This window comes from Daphnia pulex, chromosome 10 (assembly GCF_021134715.1).
Source record: "Daphnia pulex isolate KAP4 chromosome 10, ASM2113471v1".
Taxonomy (NCBI): domain Eukaryota; kingdom Metazoa; phylum Arthropoda; class Branchiopoda; order Diplostraca; family Daphniidae; genus Daphnia; species Daphnia pulex.
Genome location: NC_060026.1, coordinates 2,727,125 through 2,741,198, shown reverse-complemented (window position 1 = coordinate 2,741,198; position 14,074 = coordinate 2,727,125). Strand labels below are relative to the sequence as shown.

The following is a 14,074-nucleotide window of genomic DNA, read 5'->3' as shown; positions in this document are numbered from 1 at the left end:
CTGTGGGCAACTACTTTCGAATCAGGGCTGATCAAATACTCATGTGGGACTCGGTCAGTCAATGTAATGTTTGAAATGTGATTCAATATTTGAAGAACAAAAAACCTTGGGCTTTCCTGCGAAGAGAGTGGTAGCATTCAAAAGTCCTTCCAAATCATTTAGTCGGTCCAAATTGAAGACCCACTGTGTCATGGAGGTTTGTTTTTGTTTTCAAGCAAGAGTTGCATGTGAAATAGATCGCGTGATGCAGCCTAATGATAACTCAACTATGGCCAGTTTATAAGAAAGAAGATGAATCGACTTACGTGTTGCTCTCGCTACAGGCGGTGGCTGCGTAGATGAAACGGGGCCGTTAAGGGATATTTCAAATCTTCTAATAACATGGGGGCAGGAATCTGTAAACTGGTTGATCTCGAATCAGACACGCATCCTAGACCAATATCAGCGCGAAAATATACTCACGCCTGCTGCCAAACGATGCAGACGAATCTTTCCCAGTCCATCTGGCGGGAAAATTTCACTTTTCAATTCAACGCCACCTAACGTCAATGAACTCAACAACTCAATTCTTTTATTTCGCTTATAGTAGAAGTTTATTTTTATTTCATCCAGTGCGGTATGCAAAAAAAAAAAAAAAAATCAACAGAAATAGTACATCATTCAGAATGATAGAAAAATTGAACGGACAAAAAACACGTCCAGCGTCGCCTCGGCGGTTGGGGGTTATACATGACGGAAACGCGTGAAATAACACACACACCCTCGCTCCCACAAAGAACAAAAAAAAAAGTTAATAATAAACTCTATCGATTTTTTTTTGTTGGTTTTGTTGGGTTTTTTTCTTTTCGTTTTAAATCTAAGGGGGGGGGGATTGCTCACTTTTTAGTACGTAAACAATCAACATATTATTGTCAAAACACACAGACACTCACACGATTCTCACATTCGCGTCGAAAGTAACGTCGTTCAATTATTTTTTTTTTAACAAGAGATAGGCCGACGTCGACACGATATATTATAAGGAGAAGAAGAAGATGGGAGAAATATTTTATAGTATAAAGGGAGGATCGGGTTGGGGGGAGATATAGAGGGGCAGTAGGTAGAAAGGTACTAATGTGTGAAACAAAGAATAGTAGTGGCCTAATTATGCACAATCTATTGTACAGTTTTTTTATTTTTCTGTAAGGATAAAGGTCAGCCTATCTCCCCACTCGAAACATTTCGCTACCATACGATTTCATTTTCTGATATTTGTTTTATTATTCCTGACCGAAGCCTTCCGTTTCCTCGATGGCGAACGTCATCTTCTCCACAAGCTGCTCGTAACTCTTGTAGGGTGGCAAATCTAGCCGATTGAAGCAGGTGTGCGAGCGTGGCAGCCACGTCTCTTTGCCCACCTTCTCGATGCAGAATCGCTGGGGTCCATTGCTCCCTGAAAGGGAAAAAGAACAAAAAAAAAAAACAATTCAATGGTTGATTAAACAATAAAAAGTACCCAAAAAACAACTAGAGAAAAAAGGAGATCAACGAGCCGGAAAAGTGAACAATTCATTCCACCGCAAAGTTTTAGAGAGAGAATGAAAGAATGATGCGGATCGACAGATGGGCGCGTGGTTGTGGGTACGGTTTTGACGTAACCGCACACACAAGACAACACAGTCGGTTCACACCATAACGGGACGTCGCCGGAAGTGAAAGAACAACACAAGACAAAATCGAATCTGGACAACGAAATTGAAGGGGGAAAAGATAAAAGAAAGAAAGAGTGAGAAAAAATTGTCTTACCCATGAGCTCGGCGAATCCTCCGACGGGCACTTTGCACGTACCGCAGACGAACTGCAGTAAACGGGCCCTCTTCTCGTTGTCCATGGCGCGTACAAACTGTAATAATAACAACGCAAAGGGAGATTGAGATGAATCAAGAGAGCGGACACACCAAACAGTGGACTTTCAACCCAAATTAGTACCTGCCAGAACCATTGGACTTGCTTCGAGTTGCGGGTGTAGTGGCGGTAGACCGTGTTGCGCTGCCAGTCGTCGATGTCGATCTCCTGCATGCCGCAGAGCATCAGCTCCAGCTCGCGCTCGTCAAAGTAATGAAGCCATTCGAGCGGAACCACTTCGTTGAAGCCGTCCAAAAAGGCCTTCGTTTGCTCCTCAATGCCTCGGTTCATCCTCCAATCCGTCATCAATCTAAATCCAAGCCAATTCAATCCGGTTAATGAAATCAAAAAAGGGAAAAATCATTTCGAATTGGAAATGACTCACCGCAAGTATTCTTCCTTGTTTTCCTCGTTGACGCGAACGTTATCGCCGCCGGGCTTCAATTCGTGGTGAGTCAACTGTCCGAGGACCTCGAAATCGGCCGAAAAGTAAAGCTCCAATCCGCACTCTTCCAGATTGTTGTCCTTGACCCACAGGAGCGAATTGTAGAATTCCGGATCCACCGACTCGATGTCTTTGGTCGTCAGCTTCTTGTTCAGCATGCGCTTGTAGAACGGCAGCGTGAAAGCCGAGTAGATGAATCGTCCGTGATACAAAGCCTGTTGTCGTGTGCAAGGACACAAATAAAAAAACAAACAAAAAGAAAGGATCGTGAATGTCATTCCGGCCTCGATCGACCCAAATTCTGTAAAGCCGAAAGAGATTTGTCGGCCATCATCCATACCATGGCGATGAATCGACCGATAAACTTGAAATAGTGCAGGTGATCGGGATTGACGTGGGACGCCGGATTGATCTGAAGGCTGTAGTTATTCTTGTTGGCGTATTCAAAGAGGCAGTACATGGGATTTAGCACTTCGTGTGACAGCAAGAGAAACCATTCCCTGTCAAAACAAAAAAAAAATGAATAGAAAAATCAGTTTCCTCTTCAGTGTCCAATTAGCGCACACTTCAAGGGACGCAAAGGGGGTATTTAATTAATAATAATTTTACCTAGCCACTCCTCCGTAATCAAGGCCCTCCTCGCCGCGGAAAATGACGTACAGCCGCCTGCGGAGCTCGTAGGCGGGCAAGCGCATAATCTGATGGTGCGAATCTTCAAAGAGCGTCGACCGGTTGAGAGTGATCTTGATGTGTGATGGTAAGGCATTACTCTGACACAGATAGCGGAATTGAGATAGCTTCCAGCGGAATGAGCGCTCGTAAGCGATGGGAACGCCATAGGCACCTTTCGGACTGCGTCCAGCGCAATGAGGAAAAAAAAAACACAAGCAATTAACACACACAAAGCAATAAAAGCACTTTCAAGTAGCGGGCGAGCTGGATAGAACACGTTGTGGCAGTAATGATGGACAACATAATCATACCCTTTAGTTGCGCCTGGTCTAGGATCTTGGAAGGTGGTCGTCCGGGTATTGTGATCCACAAAATAATGAACACCATCGTCCGTGATTCGCATTTCCCAGCCGGGAGGCAAAGGATCTTCTTGGTTCATCCTGAAATGAATCAGAGAAAGAAAGAAATGAGATATAGATTGATTGAGGGATTTCGATGAATTGACAAGTGAGAGACACACCCCTGGGTTCTCGGATCCTCCCACTGTGTGGTGCGATTCTTGTGGTTGACAAAGTAGACCCTGCCATTAGGCTCGACACGTTTCTCCCAGCCTTCTGGCAAAGGTCCAAGCGGATCGCTCTCTTCCGTACCCGTCACCACCGCCGTTCCGGTGCTGACTCCTCCACCCTAGTTAGGAAAAAAACAACAACAACATCAATGCAAGTGACGTCACGATTAGCTCAATGATCAATGAATCAACTACCTGTGGAAATAGGAATCTCTGGCTGCACTGTTGAACAACATGCGCTCGCTGGCCTTGCCACTGTTCGTAATGTTGCAGACGTTCAACATTCGGTCTTTGCCATGTCGTCCTGGTTAATTTACAAATACGAATTAATTTAATTGAAAAAGTTGAAACCATTAAATAAACTTACGATCGAGTGTTGTGATCCACGTAGTAGGCTCGACCACGAGGGTCTCTTCTCATCTCCCATCCGGCCGGAAGAGGCTGCGGGCGCTCCCACGTCGTACTCCGCGTGTTATGATCGACGTAGTAGCGCCGGTTGTATTTATCGAAACGGACTTCCCATCTAATGAAGACAAAATAACGTCAGTTACATTTCAAATGGATGTGATACAACAACAGCATCAACTCACCCTGGCGGAAGAGGTTCTTCGGGGCCAGGTGGAGCAGCCGGAGGTGCTGTCGTGGCTGGGGTAGTTTCAGTCCTCGGAGCCGGTGCTGCCACTGTCCCGTTGGGAGTCCTGGACGGCGTCTGCTGCGGTGTTCCGTTGGGTGTCCTGGATGGAACACCAGTTACTACTGCTGGAATGGGGGCGGCTTCAACATCATTCGATCGGGTACGAGGACGAGCTCCGCCACCATTTTCGCCCGTGGTCAAATTCGTGACAGGAGCTACTGCTGCACCGTTCGTCCGGATCTCAGCGGTTGAGCTGGATTCACCTGTTTCTCCGTTCACTCTGATGATTAAAAAAATGGGAGCACACAGATTTATAATGATGAATCGCTCGCTTCCATTTGAACGCTGCACATTATTACCTCGTTGCGCTTCGACTACTGCCTGTCAACAATTTTGGATCTACCCTCATTCCGTCCATCACAATAAAAATTTCTCCAATCTTCACTTTAGAGCTGCGACCGTTAGCTGCTTCTGTCGTTGATGCAATGCTAGTATTCTTTATTTCTCCCTATTGATGCCAGAAATATTGAATAATTTTGTTTGTTTTGTGTTTTTCTAGTAATCAAGTATGAGGCTTACCTTAACATCCAGAACAAGACTGGTTTTATCAAATTTCCCTTGTTCTCGTACTAGTTGTTTTTGGATATCTATTCTGCCTTCTCCTAGAACCAAATCTCGCTTGAAAGTTGAATGACTGTAGAGCCTCAGTAGACATTTTGAATTGATTTTCACAAGACTAGAAAAATAAATAAGATAAGACACTTGCAAATGTGCTGAATCATAGCAACTGTACATACACAGTAAAGGATTCACAAGACCAAGTGGGATCATGTGTGTTCTTCACAGCCTCAGTTTTCCAAACCACTTTCCCATCAACCAAGATTTCAACATATGGTGAAGGCTTTTTTGTTATGCAAACTGGGTCAACAGTGGCCTTTAGAACTATATTGCATAAATCAGATTAGAACTTTTCCAATGTAAAGATTAAATATCAATTGCATTGAACCTGAGAGATTTAGTTGATGAAAGTGGGAGTCATTGTTGTTCCTAGAGCTTGCGCTATTGGAACTGGTTACAACAGCTGCAACAGTTTCAGCCATTTCATGGAGGTCAGACCTTGGACGTTGCTGTAGTTCAGAACTACACCAGATACTAAACTGATCTGGTGTTTTCAATACTATCAAAGCCCATAATCAGAACAGGAACCTGTAAAAAATTTAAGAGATAAGATGAGTACTGATTTTTGACGTCATCACTGATAAAGATTTTGCTATGCAAACCACTAACCTGCATCCACACTGCTACATGGAACATGAATGATGTTTCGGTGTTGAAATTAATTTATAATCTTTATAACAACCAGGCTTTAGGACTTTAGAAAAATGTCACTGTGAAGTGAAAACAGCAAAAAAATACACCTACAGGGCTCAGTTGAGTATTAGCGCGAAAGTAAAATTATCTCTTTAAAATGTCAATAAACCGAAATACAAGCAGGCAGTATAAAGATTAGAAACTCTGGTGGTATTTCCCGTTGAACGAGATAAAATTATAGCTGCAATTATAGCAAACACACAAAACACAAGTACAAGACTACAAGTCTTTGCAATAAGTCACCATTTTTTCTTGGCTTAAAACACTGTTGCCAATTTCTTCTCTTAGTGTTTTCTTCAAAGTTGTAAATATTGCCAACAGATGGATTGTATTTTTGTCTGCTAGAAAGAAAAAAAAAATAACAACAGTGCAAAATTTGCCAAAAGTCTACGATGGTCTTTGAATGTCAAAAATCACCGTACAAGAAAGAGGTTCAATAAATTTTCCTTTTTGGTATTTGTATTTTCTTATCCTATTAATGATCAGTATGGTGTTTCGTAGTTTACGAGCAAAGTCGTCTCTTGTTCGCCGTGTCAGATCGAGAGGCTCGTCCAGGGGAAAAAGGAGAAAGTACAAGCATTTGAAGTCTTATTGGAAGATACCGTTTTTTTTCCTGAAGGTGGAGGCCAGGTAATTTTTACGTTAAATTACACATCCTCATATAGAATTGGTTTTAAAAATTCAAATGTCAAAAGCCTGATGACAGAGGCTTCTTGAACGGAATCCCTGTCTTTCAAGTCAAAAGAAGAGGGAAGGATGCCATCCATTTTTTACAAGACAGCCTGGATGTTGGGACTCTAGCTACAGGTGTCATTGATTGGGAGAGAAGGTGGGATCATATGCAGCAACACTCTGGGCAGCATCTAATCACTGCAATTGCTGATGCTTCATTTGGTTTCAAAACAACATCTTGGTGGCTTGGGGAATCTGTTTCCCATATTGAATTAGGTAAATTTTTCCTTCTTAACTTTGTGTTCAGAATTTTCTGTAGCATCATTGATTGACACTTAATATTAAATTACAAGATACTGTAAATCTGACTGATGCCCAACTAAAAACCATTGAAAGCCAAGTGAATGAGAAAATCAGGGAAGCTGTCTCTGTGGAAGTAAAAGTATACGAAGGAGATGCGATACCCGACCAAGTAAGAATTTTACTTTAATTGACATTAAAGTTAAATTAAAGAAAACCATATTGGGTTCGTAGGTCCGTTCTAGAGGTCTTCCCGATGACCACGTTGGTCCTGTTCGCGTCGTAACTATTTTAGGTGTAGACAGCAACATGTGTTGTGGAACTCACGTTTCCAACCTTAGTCATTTACAGGTATTGTACGCAGTTTACTACCCCCAATAGTACAAGCAATAATTAACCATCGATTAAAATACTTCATTTAGTTCATAAAGCTGCTTTATGCTGAAAAGGGTAAAAAAAATAAGACCAACCTCTTCTTTATAAGTGGAAATCGAGTGCTAGATTACATCAATCGTTCACTTGACAGGGAGCGCCAGTTGACTAAAATTCTGAAGTATGAAATGCTTAAAATAATTGTTGAAATGACAAGTGATTAACTCATTTGCTCGTTTCAGAAACGGACCTGAAGATCATGTCGATTTAGCTAATAAATTACAAGCCTCAGTAAAGTTATCACAAAAGGTAAAACAACTTTTGAACTTCTCCGTATCCTAATCGACTGTAGATTAATTTAAAAATTTTCTTTTCTTTTAAGACTTTGCAAACTTTGATGAAAGAATTAGCTGTCAATCAGGCAGAGAAAATTAAAACCGAGAAACCGAAATTTTCGATTGTTCACCGCAAAGACGGCGATGCCGATTATGCAAGTGCTCTAATTTCAGAACTGGCTTCTGAGGTATCTAGATTATTAGTTTTTAATTGTCCTTATTTAACATTAAAATTTTCTTTTTAATATTCTCTCTTTAGGACATCACATTACTTATTACTGTGGGAGAAGATAACAACGGGCAAATGACTCTTATTGGTCAAGAGGATGTGGTCAGCTCTCTTGGTCCAAAGTACGTTCCATTGCGACAGAGATCTCCTTATCGGAACAAACTTTTTAAAACTAACTCGCAAATATTTGGTTTTAGAATTTGCAGTTGTTTAGCCGGAAAAGGCGCCGGCAAGGGTAAAAGATTTCAAGCCAAGGTTACGCAACTCAATCCATCAGCACGGCAAGAGGCGGAAACGATCCTTCGTGATTACTTCCAGTGAGAAACAAGACATCGGTGCAATTAACTCAATTTTGTACTTGAACCTTTCAAAGCCTGGCAATAAGAGTGATGTGAATACAGACGAAACGAGTTAATACCAATAATGTAATTTAACTAATCCGGATTTGTCGACTGGTAGCTCTAGCGAGCTCATTCGGTGGACTAGAAGCTTGCGCATTGATTTTCGATTCGCCAGGGGTGTCGACAAAGGGGTAGTGTTCTCCACTCGAAGAGGCGTCTCTTCATTGTCGACGGGTCCCGACATTTCATGCATTTCAATTGACTCGTCAGCCCTTTTATTGGATGGAAAATAATACTGTTGGTTTACACACACACACACATTTTAAACGAGAGCTTCATTGAAAATACTTGTCAGGGATGCATTGTAGGCAATCTCTCATACCGAAATCCTTGCCAAACTCCTCGCCCTCTTCCATCGTTTGCGGTAACTTCTTGTGTAGAGTCTCCGGAAGGCGTAATCCTACTACACCTCCGATAGCCGAGATGATGCCCATGACAACTAAAGGTAAAACTAGCATTTCCGAACCCTAATTAAAATTTCAAATGGATTAAATTCATTGTATCCATCGAAAAGAAATTATTTTAGAAAATTACTAAATAATTGACGAATGGAATGACGGCTAAACCGAGACCCCCCAGATAAGCGGTGAAGCCGATACCGATGCCACGAACCTCGGTCGGATAGAGTTCTCCAGCAAAAGGATACAGAATGAGAAAACTTGCGGCGATAGCGAATTTTGCGATCAAATAAAGGATTAATGTCTCGTTAACAGCTTCTGTAAAAGTAAATAATTATTTCAAAGTTACAATATTATTTTCCCAGCTACTAGTAAATGGACACAGACCCGCCGGCATCAAGACAGTGGCAACGCAAAAGAGTCCGCCAACAACCATTAGCATGCAGAGCGGCCAACGTCTCCCCCAGCGATCCATGACGGCCCAACAGAAGAGATAGCCAGGGATCTCCACCAATCCGGAGAGAAAGAAGGAAAAGTATTCATCGCTACCCATCACTGGTCCGTAATAACTCAACCCAACATAAACCGTATTGTTGGCGAACCTGAAATATTAAAATGAAAGTTTCAGAAACTAGAAATCCTTTAAGACGAATAACGTTGATACCAATTGAAAGTGATGAGTATAGTTTTAAGCCGCATATTCGGAGTGCGGAACAAACTGGTCACGCCTACGACCTTGTGGGGTTCTTTTGGGGCCGTTTTTCGTGTCAAACTCGAATTGCGGTTTTCGGTCATTTTTCTCTGTAAAGCAAGAAAGTCTTGTGGTGAATTGCATCACTTTTGTTATTAGATTTGAGGGCTAAAGAAATCAACTTTGATTACTTCCAGTTGTGGTAACAAATGCTCGGGAAATTCCTTGCCATTAATCTTGGCGCAGGTCTTCATTATAGCTTTCACTTCGGCAAAACGACCTTGTGACATTAACCATCGAGGAGATTCTGGCAGATATCTAAAAAATTACATCATTATCAAATATGACGCAGCGATTTTCATTGTGCAATTTTTGTGAATTTACACGAGATAGATGAAAAAGACGAGAAACGGAAGGGTAGTTGCGTAGCAGAGATGGGTCCAGTCTCGGACAACATAAGCTACTCCAGACAGGAGTAACATACCCATCGTGTAGAATAGACAGGTCATGACGGTGATAAAGGTCCGATAGGTAGGGCCGACTAGTTCCAAGGCTATAAAGACGTCATTGAAACAACAATTGGATTAAGATTACGAATCCTTAGAGTGTCCTAGATACGCAAACCAGCCATACTGCTACTGTATTCGTATACCTATGATGAATGGAATTTGATAGATGGCCGGAATTGTAATTCCAACCATAAACCGGCAAGCGGCCCAAAGCCAAAAATTAGGAGCAAGTGCTGTGAGTATTCCACCGGCGAGTTCGACACTCAGACAAAGAAAGAACGACGTCTTTCTTCCAACCCTTGAGAAATTAAAAAAGTTTCGAATGAGGTTAAACTTGATTTACGTAATCTATTCCAATTACCTGTCGCTAATAACACCAAAAATGTAAACGCCAATGATGCCTCCGACGTTTAACAGTGAAAGTCCAATCGTCGGGTAAAGATTACGAGTGCAAACTAGTTCAAACTGAAAAAGCAAATTTAATTATTTTAAAGAAAATGTAGGGGGGAAATAAAAATCATTACGTCAATGACAATCGACGAAGAAATGATGGACTTGTCAAATTCCCATCCGTACAGGCACTCGGTAACGTTATTGCCGTCGGCCGATTCCGTAAAATTGTACATGGTGCATTTGCTGAACTCCATTACTCCATCATTTACCTGTCAATCCCAAAATTGATTAAACACTTCGTAAATTCACTCAATTAACGTAATTACCGTGTAAGGAATGTTGGTCATCTTCCATTCGCTGGAATTCCAGTTTTGGGAATCCACATCCGGCGGACTTTTGCACCAGTGGTCGGGAACGTTGGCCATAAAGAGCTGATTAAAAGCGTGAAATCCGCAAGGAATGCATGCCGGAAGGCAAACCAGCCACACAAGCAACTTCTGGTACCGTCCAAATTCGCCTACAAAGGGCAGTAGGTCATCGAAATCCCAACTTTTCTTCTCGTCCATTTTCGGACACGTCAGTGGCTCAAATTCCGGCGCGTGTAAACTATTCAATCCGCTGGATGTGATTTTTTTTTTTTTCAGAAGAGACTCACCTCTTTGTGGATTTCACACGATCGGATTCTGTACGGCAGCAATTGGGAGAAATAGTTCAGACACCAAAGTTCACTAATAACCAGACCCGCAAATCAACGTCAGTCGCCGATGGACCCATGCTGATTACAGAGGCAATCCAGGGCGTGGGTAGGCTCCGACTTCCCCTTATATCCGGTCAGCAGCAGCAGCAGCAGTGGAATCCCTAAAAGTACATTAGTCTCGTGCGTCAAAATTTTTAACAGGCTAAAGGACCACCACCTTCGATGACTCTCTCCAAGGAATCCCTACAACGTCGCCGATCATTTCAAATCTCGTTGTTGTTTTTTGTTAATTTCTTTTATTTAAAAAAAAAGGAGGAAAATACGTGATGACATGACAAGTTGTAGAGGTGTGAATTGTCGTTACATAAGAAGTGAGGGTGCTGGCTTTTTACCCGGCCAAGCTTCTTTGGCGTATTTCTTTCTCTTGGGCCCGTTGGAGGAAGGATCAGACTCTACCGCAGGAGGTTGTGTAAACTCGACATTGAGCCGGGAAGTGACCGGTGCGGCAGCTGGCTCCATTGGGGCGGACAAATCGACATCAGGGGCAGGGTTAGGCATCAATGGAAGCCCCAACTTTGAAGCTAAAGTCGAAGAGAAGAGCCCAGAAGACGCGGATTGAGATGTTAAATGAGACTGGGATGATTCACCCATCTCAGGGGGTAGGCCTCCGTACAGCCCTTCTCCTCCAGACGAGGCTGACAAAGAACGGTGGAACTGGTTCTCTCTTGACATCGTTCCACTGGCTAAAGTTTCGCTTTTAATCCGCTATAATGTCACGAAAGAAAACTTACAATTAATATCACCACTTAACAGAATTTAGAAGACTATTTAATATTTACTTTAGTAGGAATAACGAGGGAAGTGTGAACAAGATTGCGGAATCTTCCCACATTCGGATCAATATCTTCCGGATTGATAACTTCTTCTTCGTCATTGAAAGTGATCGACCTCTTCTTTCTCTTGCCTGCGGCAATTCTGCTGCCTGCGTCATCGTCGGCAATACCCAACATTGAGATCCGTCGATTATGAGCTGTGTTGAATTCAGTCAGATTCTAGATAAAGCAAACATTTGTGAAATTTTCATAAAAAGTTGAATATAAAAAGGCTCTCACATCCAACTCCATTTCTGATTCTGGAAGCCCAAGTTTCCCTCCATCCTGGTGAACACTTTTGGCTTCTTCTTCTAGTTCTTCCAAGATCGGTCTGGGGGCATTTTGTGGTCGCTCTCTCAAAATGTAATATCTAGTTGAAGCACCAAAATGAAAAGTGCTGTCGACTGGCAGTTGGGTAGGCTTTTCACTTTCAATCCTCATAGTACCAATATAGGTTCCATGGGCTGGATATTTGAAAACAATATTTAGATCAATGAACAATTAATTTTTGACAAAGTTATAAACTTACTGCTTCCCAGATCAACAAGAAATGCACGGTTCAGATGCTTGTGCCACACAAGTGCAGAGTGAACCTTTGAATCATGAAGACAGACGACAAATTAACGAAAGATGCAAAGTGATAATTTTGAAGGATACAACATACCCTGGAGCAGGATGCATGGTCAATACAAAAATCACACATTTGAGGATTCCGGCCAAAGAGGTAGCATTTCTTCTGATCTATCATCAATTTCTGTAAGAAACACGAAGAACAAAAACAAATACAAGCCGGTAAAAAAAACCATCAACAAAGCCGGCAATTAACAAACGCATGTTACCTGGATAAGTTTACCATCTTTGGTCACATCAAGGTGAAGTCCAGTCGTCGGTTTACCAGCCCTGCAGAAAAAGAAATCGGGGTTATTTCAGTACGTTACACATTTCCTATTAAAGCGTTTAAATACCAATTTGGAATCTCATAGTGATTCGCCATTTTTTTGTTTTTTTTCTGACAGCTTTTTTTCTGGCAGCACGCTGCAACATTGCGCGATTTATTAAATAATAACCTACATACGTGTAAAAGAGGCGGCAAAGTCGTAAAGCATTCAAACACACTCGGGTAATATGGTGCTACATTGTTACTAACGAATGGGACATAATGAAACCTTCAGCATTGGCGTCGTATAGACTGAATATAATACTGCGCTGGGTTTAAAACTTTTCTTTGGTCAACGATGATTGTGGAAAGCGCTTAAAAACATTCAAAGAGGTCGGGAGTTTCTCTTTTCCCTATCAAAAAATAGAATTCGTCACCTTACTTGAGTCAATTTCAACATGTGATGTTAATGCATTATAAATACACACTGGAAAAGAACAGGTGAACCACCTTTCCTTTTCTGCGCCGAAATAAATTATACCGTCAAATAAAACTGAGCCAGCAGCAGTACACGAATGATGCCCTATATATTTAGACATCTGTCAAGGAGGAGGAGCAGAGTCTAATTAAACCATTTGGCTGCTCGTTTTATTTAACGACTTGGCGAACTGCGTAATTGGTTTAAATCCAGAACATTTATATTTTTACTCTTACTATAATTTACAATGAACAATAACCTACATTTATAAAAAGAAAAAAAACGAAAAAAAAATTAATTGTACAGTGGAAATGTCCAGATTCTAAAAAGCTCAAAACACCAGATTTAGAATAACTAAATTAACAGTACAAAAGTTTACGAATCTGTGGAAATCTTTGCTTGACACCAAAAAATAGTTCAGCACCTCATTCCCGACTTGGATTTCCATATGCATCACATGTGCGTGGTGTTTTGTGTATACTGTACAACCCTAAAGTCTGAGAACTCACCCAAGTGGAAATTCTCAGCGTTCAGGTGATGTTACTCATGTCAGTATGAACAGTGAGCAGCACTCACAGGTTCAGCTAATGTCACAAGTTGACTGTCAGACAATTTAATGTTCACCTGACATTTCAGTTTTTAGGCTTTTTCTAGGTCACGTTAAAACTTTGATTCCGGACGTAATCTCTTCTTCGTTTAATTGACAAAATTTTTCTTTAGTGTCCATCATTAAACCTCCCACCAGATATGATTTATGTACCGCCCATGTAAATTTGACTAAGGAGTTTGAATGGATTATAAATAGAACCATAAAGATTAGAAAATATTAGTCCAAATGGCTTTTCTCACACATTTCGTAACAAAAACTAAATTCAAGAGAAAGAATTTTTTTTTTGACTGGGAAATCACGTCGTTTGAAATCGTCCAAGAGCTAATAAAGTTGCATAAGTACTGTCCTCGTGTAGACGGACTGTGTTTGGTGGGGTGCTTATTTTTAAATAATTATTGTCCATTCGTCTTGTCAGTCGGTGATTGGGGAAAGTCCGCTGGAATGTCTCTCAGCAATACGAAGAAAAGTTCTGGTATGTAACAGAAGAGTTTCTCTTTCGCCCTGTCCAACTAACAAAAAAAATGTAACACATTGAAGAGGAAGTCACGGACGATTTCCGGGCTGATGCCTGCGACACGATGGCGGGGCCCAGCGCAATAATATCCCGGCACCCATTTCCCTGTGTATATTCGTCTGCTCGTTGAATATATAACAAATAACGTCGCA

General features: G+C 41.6%; 4 protein-coding genes across 4 annotated transcripts; 1 reads left to right on the top strand and 3 right to left on the bottom strand.

The window, feature by feature from the left end:
- Window positions 1-580: 580 nt before the first annotated feature.
- LOC124205185 (E3 ubiquitin-protein ligase Su(dx)-like) lies at window positions 581-5,842 on the bottom strand. The gene is made up of 16 exons (XM_046602555.1): window positions 5,491-5,842; window positions 5,210-5,409; window positions 5,001-5,145; window positions 4,783-4,939; window positions 4,563-4,711; window positions 4,160-4,483; window positions 3,937-4,092; window positions 3,765-3,873; window positions 3,522-3,688; window positions 3,313-3,441; window positions 2,939-3,181; window positions 2,670-2,829; window positions 2,270-2,544; window positions 1,969-2,194; window positions 1,786-1,882; window positions 581-1,432 (listed from the first exon to the last, which is right to left on the bottom strand). The coding sequence occupies exons 2-16, from the start codon at window positions 5,301-5,303 to the stop codon at window positions 1,260-1,262; spliced, it is 2,604 nt and encodes an 867-aa protein (XP_046458511.1). The 5' UTR covers window positions 5,304-5,409; window positions 5,491-5,842; the 3' UTR covers window positions 581-1,259.
- A 67-nt stretch (window positions 5,843-5,909) lies between these two features.
- LOC124205189 (alanyl-tRNA editing protein Aarsd1-B-like) lies at window positions 5,910-7,903 on the top strand. The gene is made up of 10 exons (XM_046602561.1): window positions 5,910-6,005; window positions 6,076-6,204; window positions 6,270-6,522; window positions 6,600-6,718; window positions 6,781-6,897; window positions 6,969-7,099; window positions 7,161-7,227; window positions 7,301-7,441; window positions 7,513-7,604; window positions 7,680-7,903. Exons 1-10 carry the CDS (start codon window positions 5,967-5,969, stop codon window positions 7,801-7,803), a joined length of 1,212 nt encoding a protein of 403 aa, XP_046458517.1. The 5' UTR covers window positions 5,910-5,966; the 3' UTR covers window positions 7,804-7,903.
- LOC124205188 (carcinine transporter-like) lies at window positions 7,819-10,452 on the bottom strand. The gene is made up of 11 exons (XM_046602560.1): window positions 10,201-10,452; window positions 10,006-10,143; window positions 9,843-9,946; window positions 9,625-9,779; window positions 9,357-9,525; window positions 9,164-9,290; window positions 8,946-9,082; window positions 8,669-8,883; window positions 8,418-8,599; window positions 8,172-8,350; window positions 7,819-8,095 (listed from the first exon to the last, which is right to left on the bottom strand). The coding sequence occupies exons 1-11, from the start codon at window positions 10,438-10,440 to the stop codon at window positions 7,894-7,896; spliced, it is 1,848 nt and encodes a 615-aa protein (XP_046458516.1). The 5' UTR covers window positions 10,441-10,452; the 3' UTR covers window positions 7,819-7,893.
- A 474-nt stretch (window positions 10,453-10,926) lies between these two features.
- On the bottom strand, window positions 10,927-12,484 carry LOC124205190 (nuclear inhibitor of protein phosphatase 1-like). Its single transcript, XM_046602562.1, has 7 exons — window positions 12,409-12,484; window positions 12,283-12,343; window positions 12,108-12,197; window positions 11,973-12,036; window positions 11,684-11,907; window positions 11,411-11,623; window positions 10,927-11,336 (listed from the first exon to the last, which is right to left on the bottom strand). Exons 1-7 carry the CDS (start codon window positions 12,435-12,437, stop codon window positions 10,932-10,934), a joined length of 1,086 nt encoding a protein of 361 aa, XP_046458518.1. The 5' UTR covers window positions 12,438-12,484; the 3' UTR covers window positions 10,927-10,931.
- Window positions 12,485-14,074: the final 1,590 nt, after the last annotated feature.

Coding starts and splice junctions, on each gene's coding strand:
- LOC124205185 (XM_046602555.1), bottom strand. CDS start 5,303: ATGGCTGAAACTGTTGCAGCTGTTGTAACCAGTTCCAATAGCGCAAGC. Junction 4,093..4,159: donor GAAGAACCTCTTCCGCCAGG/GTGAGTTGATGC, acceptor TGTCTTCATTAG/ATGGGAAGTCCGTTTCGATA. Junction 3,874..3,936: donor GTGGATCACAACACTCGATC/GTAAGTTTATTT, acceptor TAAATTAACCAG/GACGACATGGCAAAGACCGA.
- LOC124205189 (XM_046602561.1), top strand. CDS start 5,967: ATGGTCTTTGAATGTCAAAAATCACCGTACAAGAAAGAG. Junction 6,205..6,269: donor TTCCTGAAGGTGGAGGCCAG/GTAATTTTTACG, acceptor AAATGTCAAAAG/CCTGATGACAGAGGCTTCTT. Junction 7,442..7,512: donor TTTCAGAACTGGCTTCTGAG/GTATCTAGATTA, acceptor TTCTCTCTTTAG/GACATCACATTACTTATTAC.
- LOC124205188 (XM_046602560.1), bottom strand. CDS start 10,440: ATGGACGAGAAGAAAAGTTGGGATTTCGATGACCTACTGCCCTTTGTA. Junction 8,600..8,668: donor CACTGTCTTGATGCCGGCGG/GTCTGTGTCCAT, acceptor TTACTTTTACAG/AAGCTGTTAACGAGACATTA. Junction 8,096..8,171: donor CTACAATGCATCCCTGACAA/GTATTTTCAATG, acceptor ATCCAATAAAAG/GGCTGACGAGTCAATTGAAA.
- LOC124205190 (XM_046602562.1), bottom strand. CDS start 12,437: ATGGCGAATCACTATGAGATTCCAAATTG. Junction 12,198..12,282: donor AAGATGGTAAACTTATCCAG/GTAACATGCGTT, acceptor TGTTTCTTACAG/AAATTGATGATAGATCAGAA. Junction 12,037..12,107: donor ACCATGCATCCTGCTCCAGG/GTATGTTGTATC, acceptor CATGATTCAAAG/GTTCACTCTGCACTTGTGTG.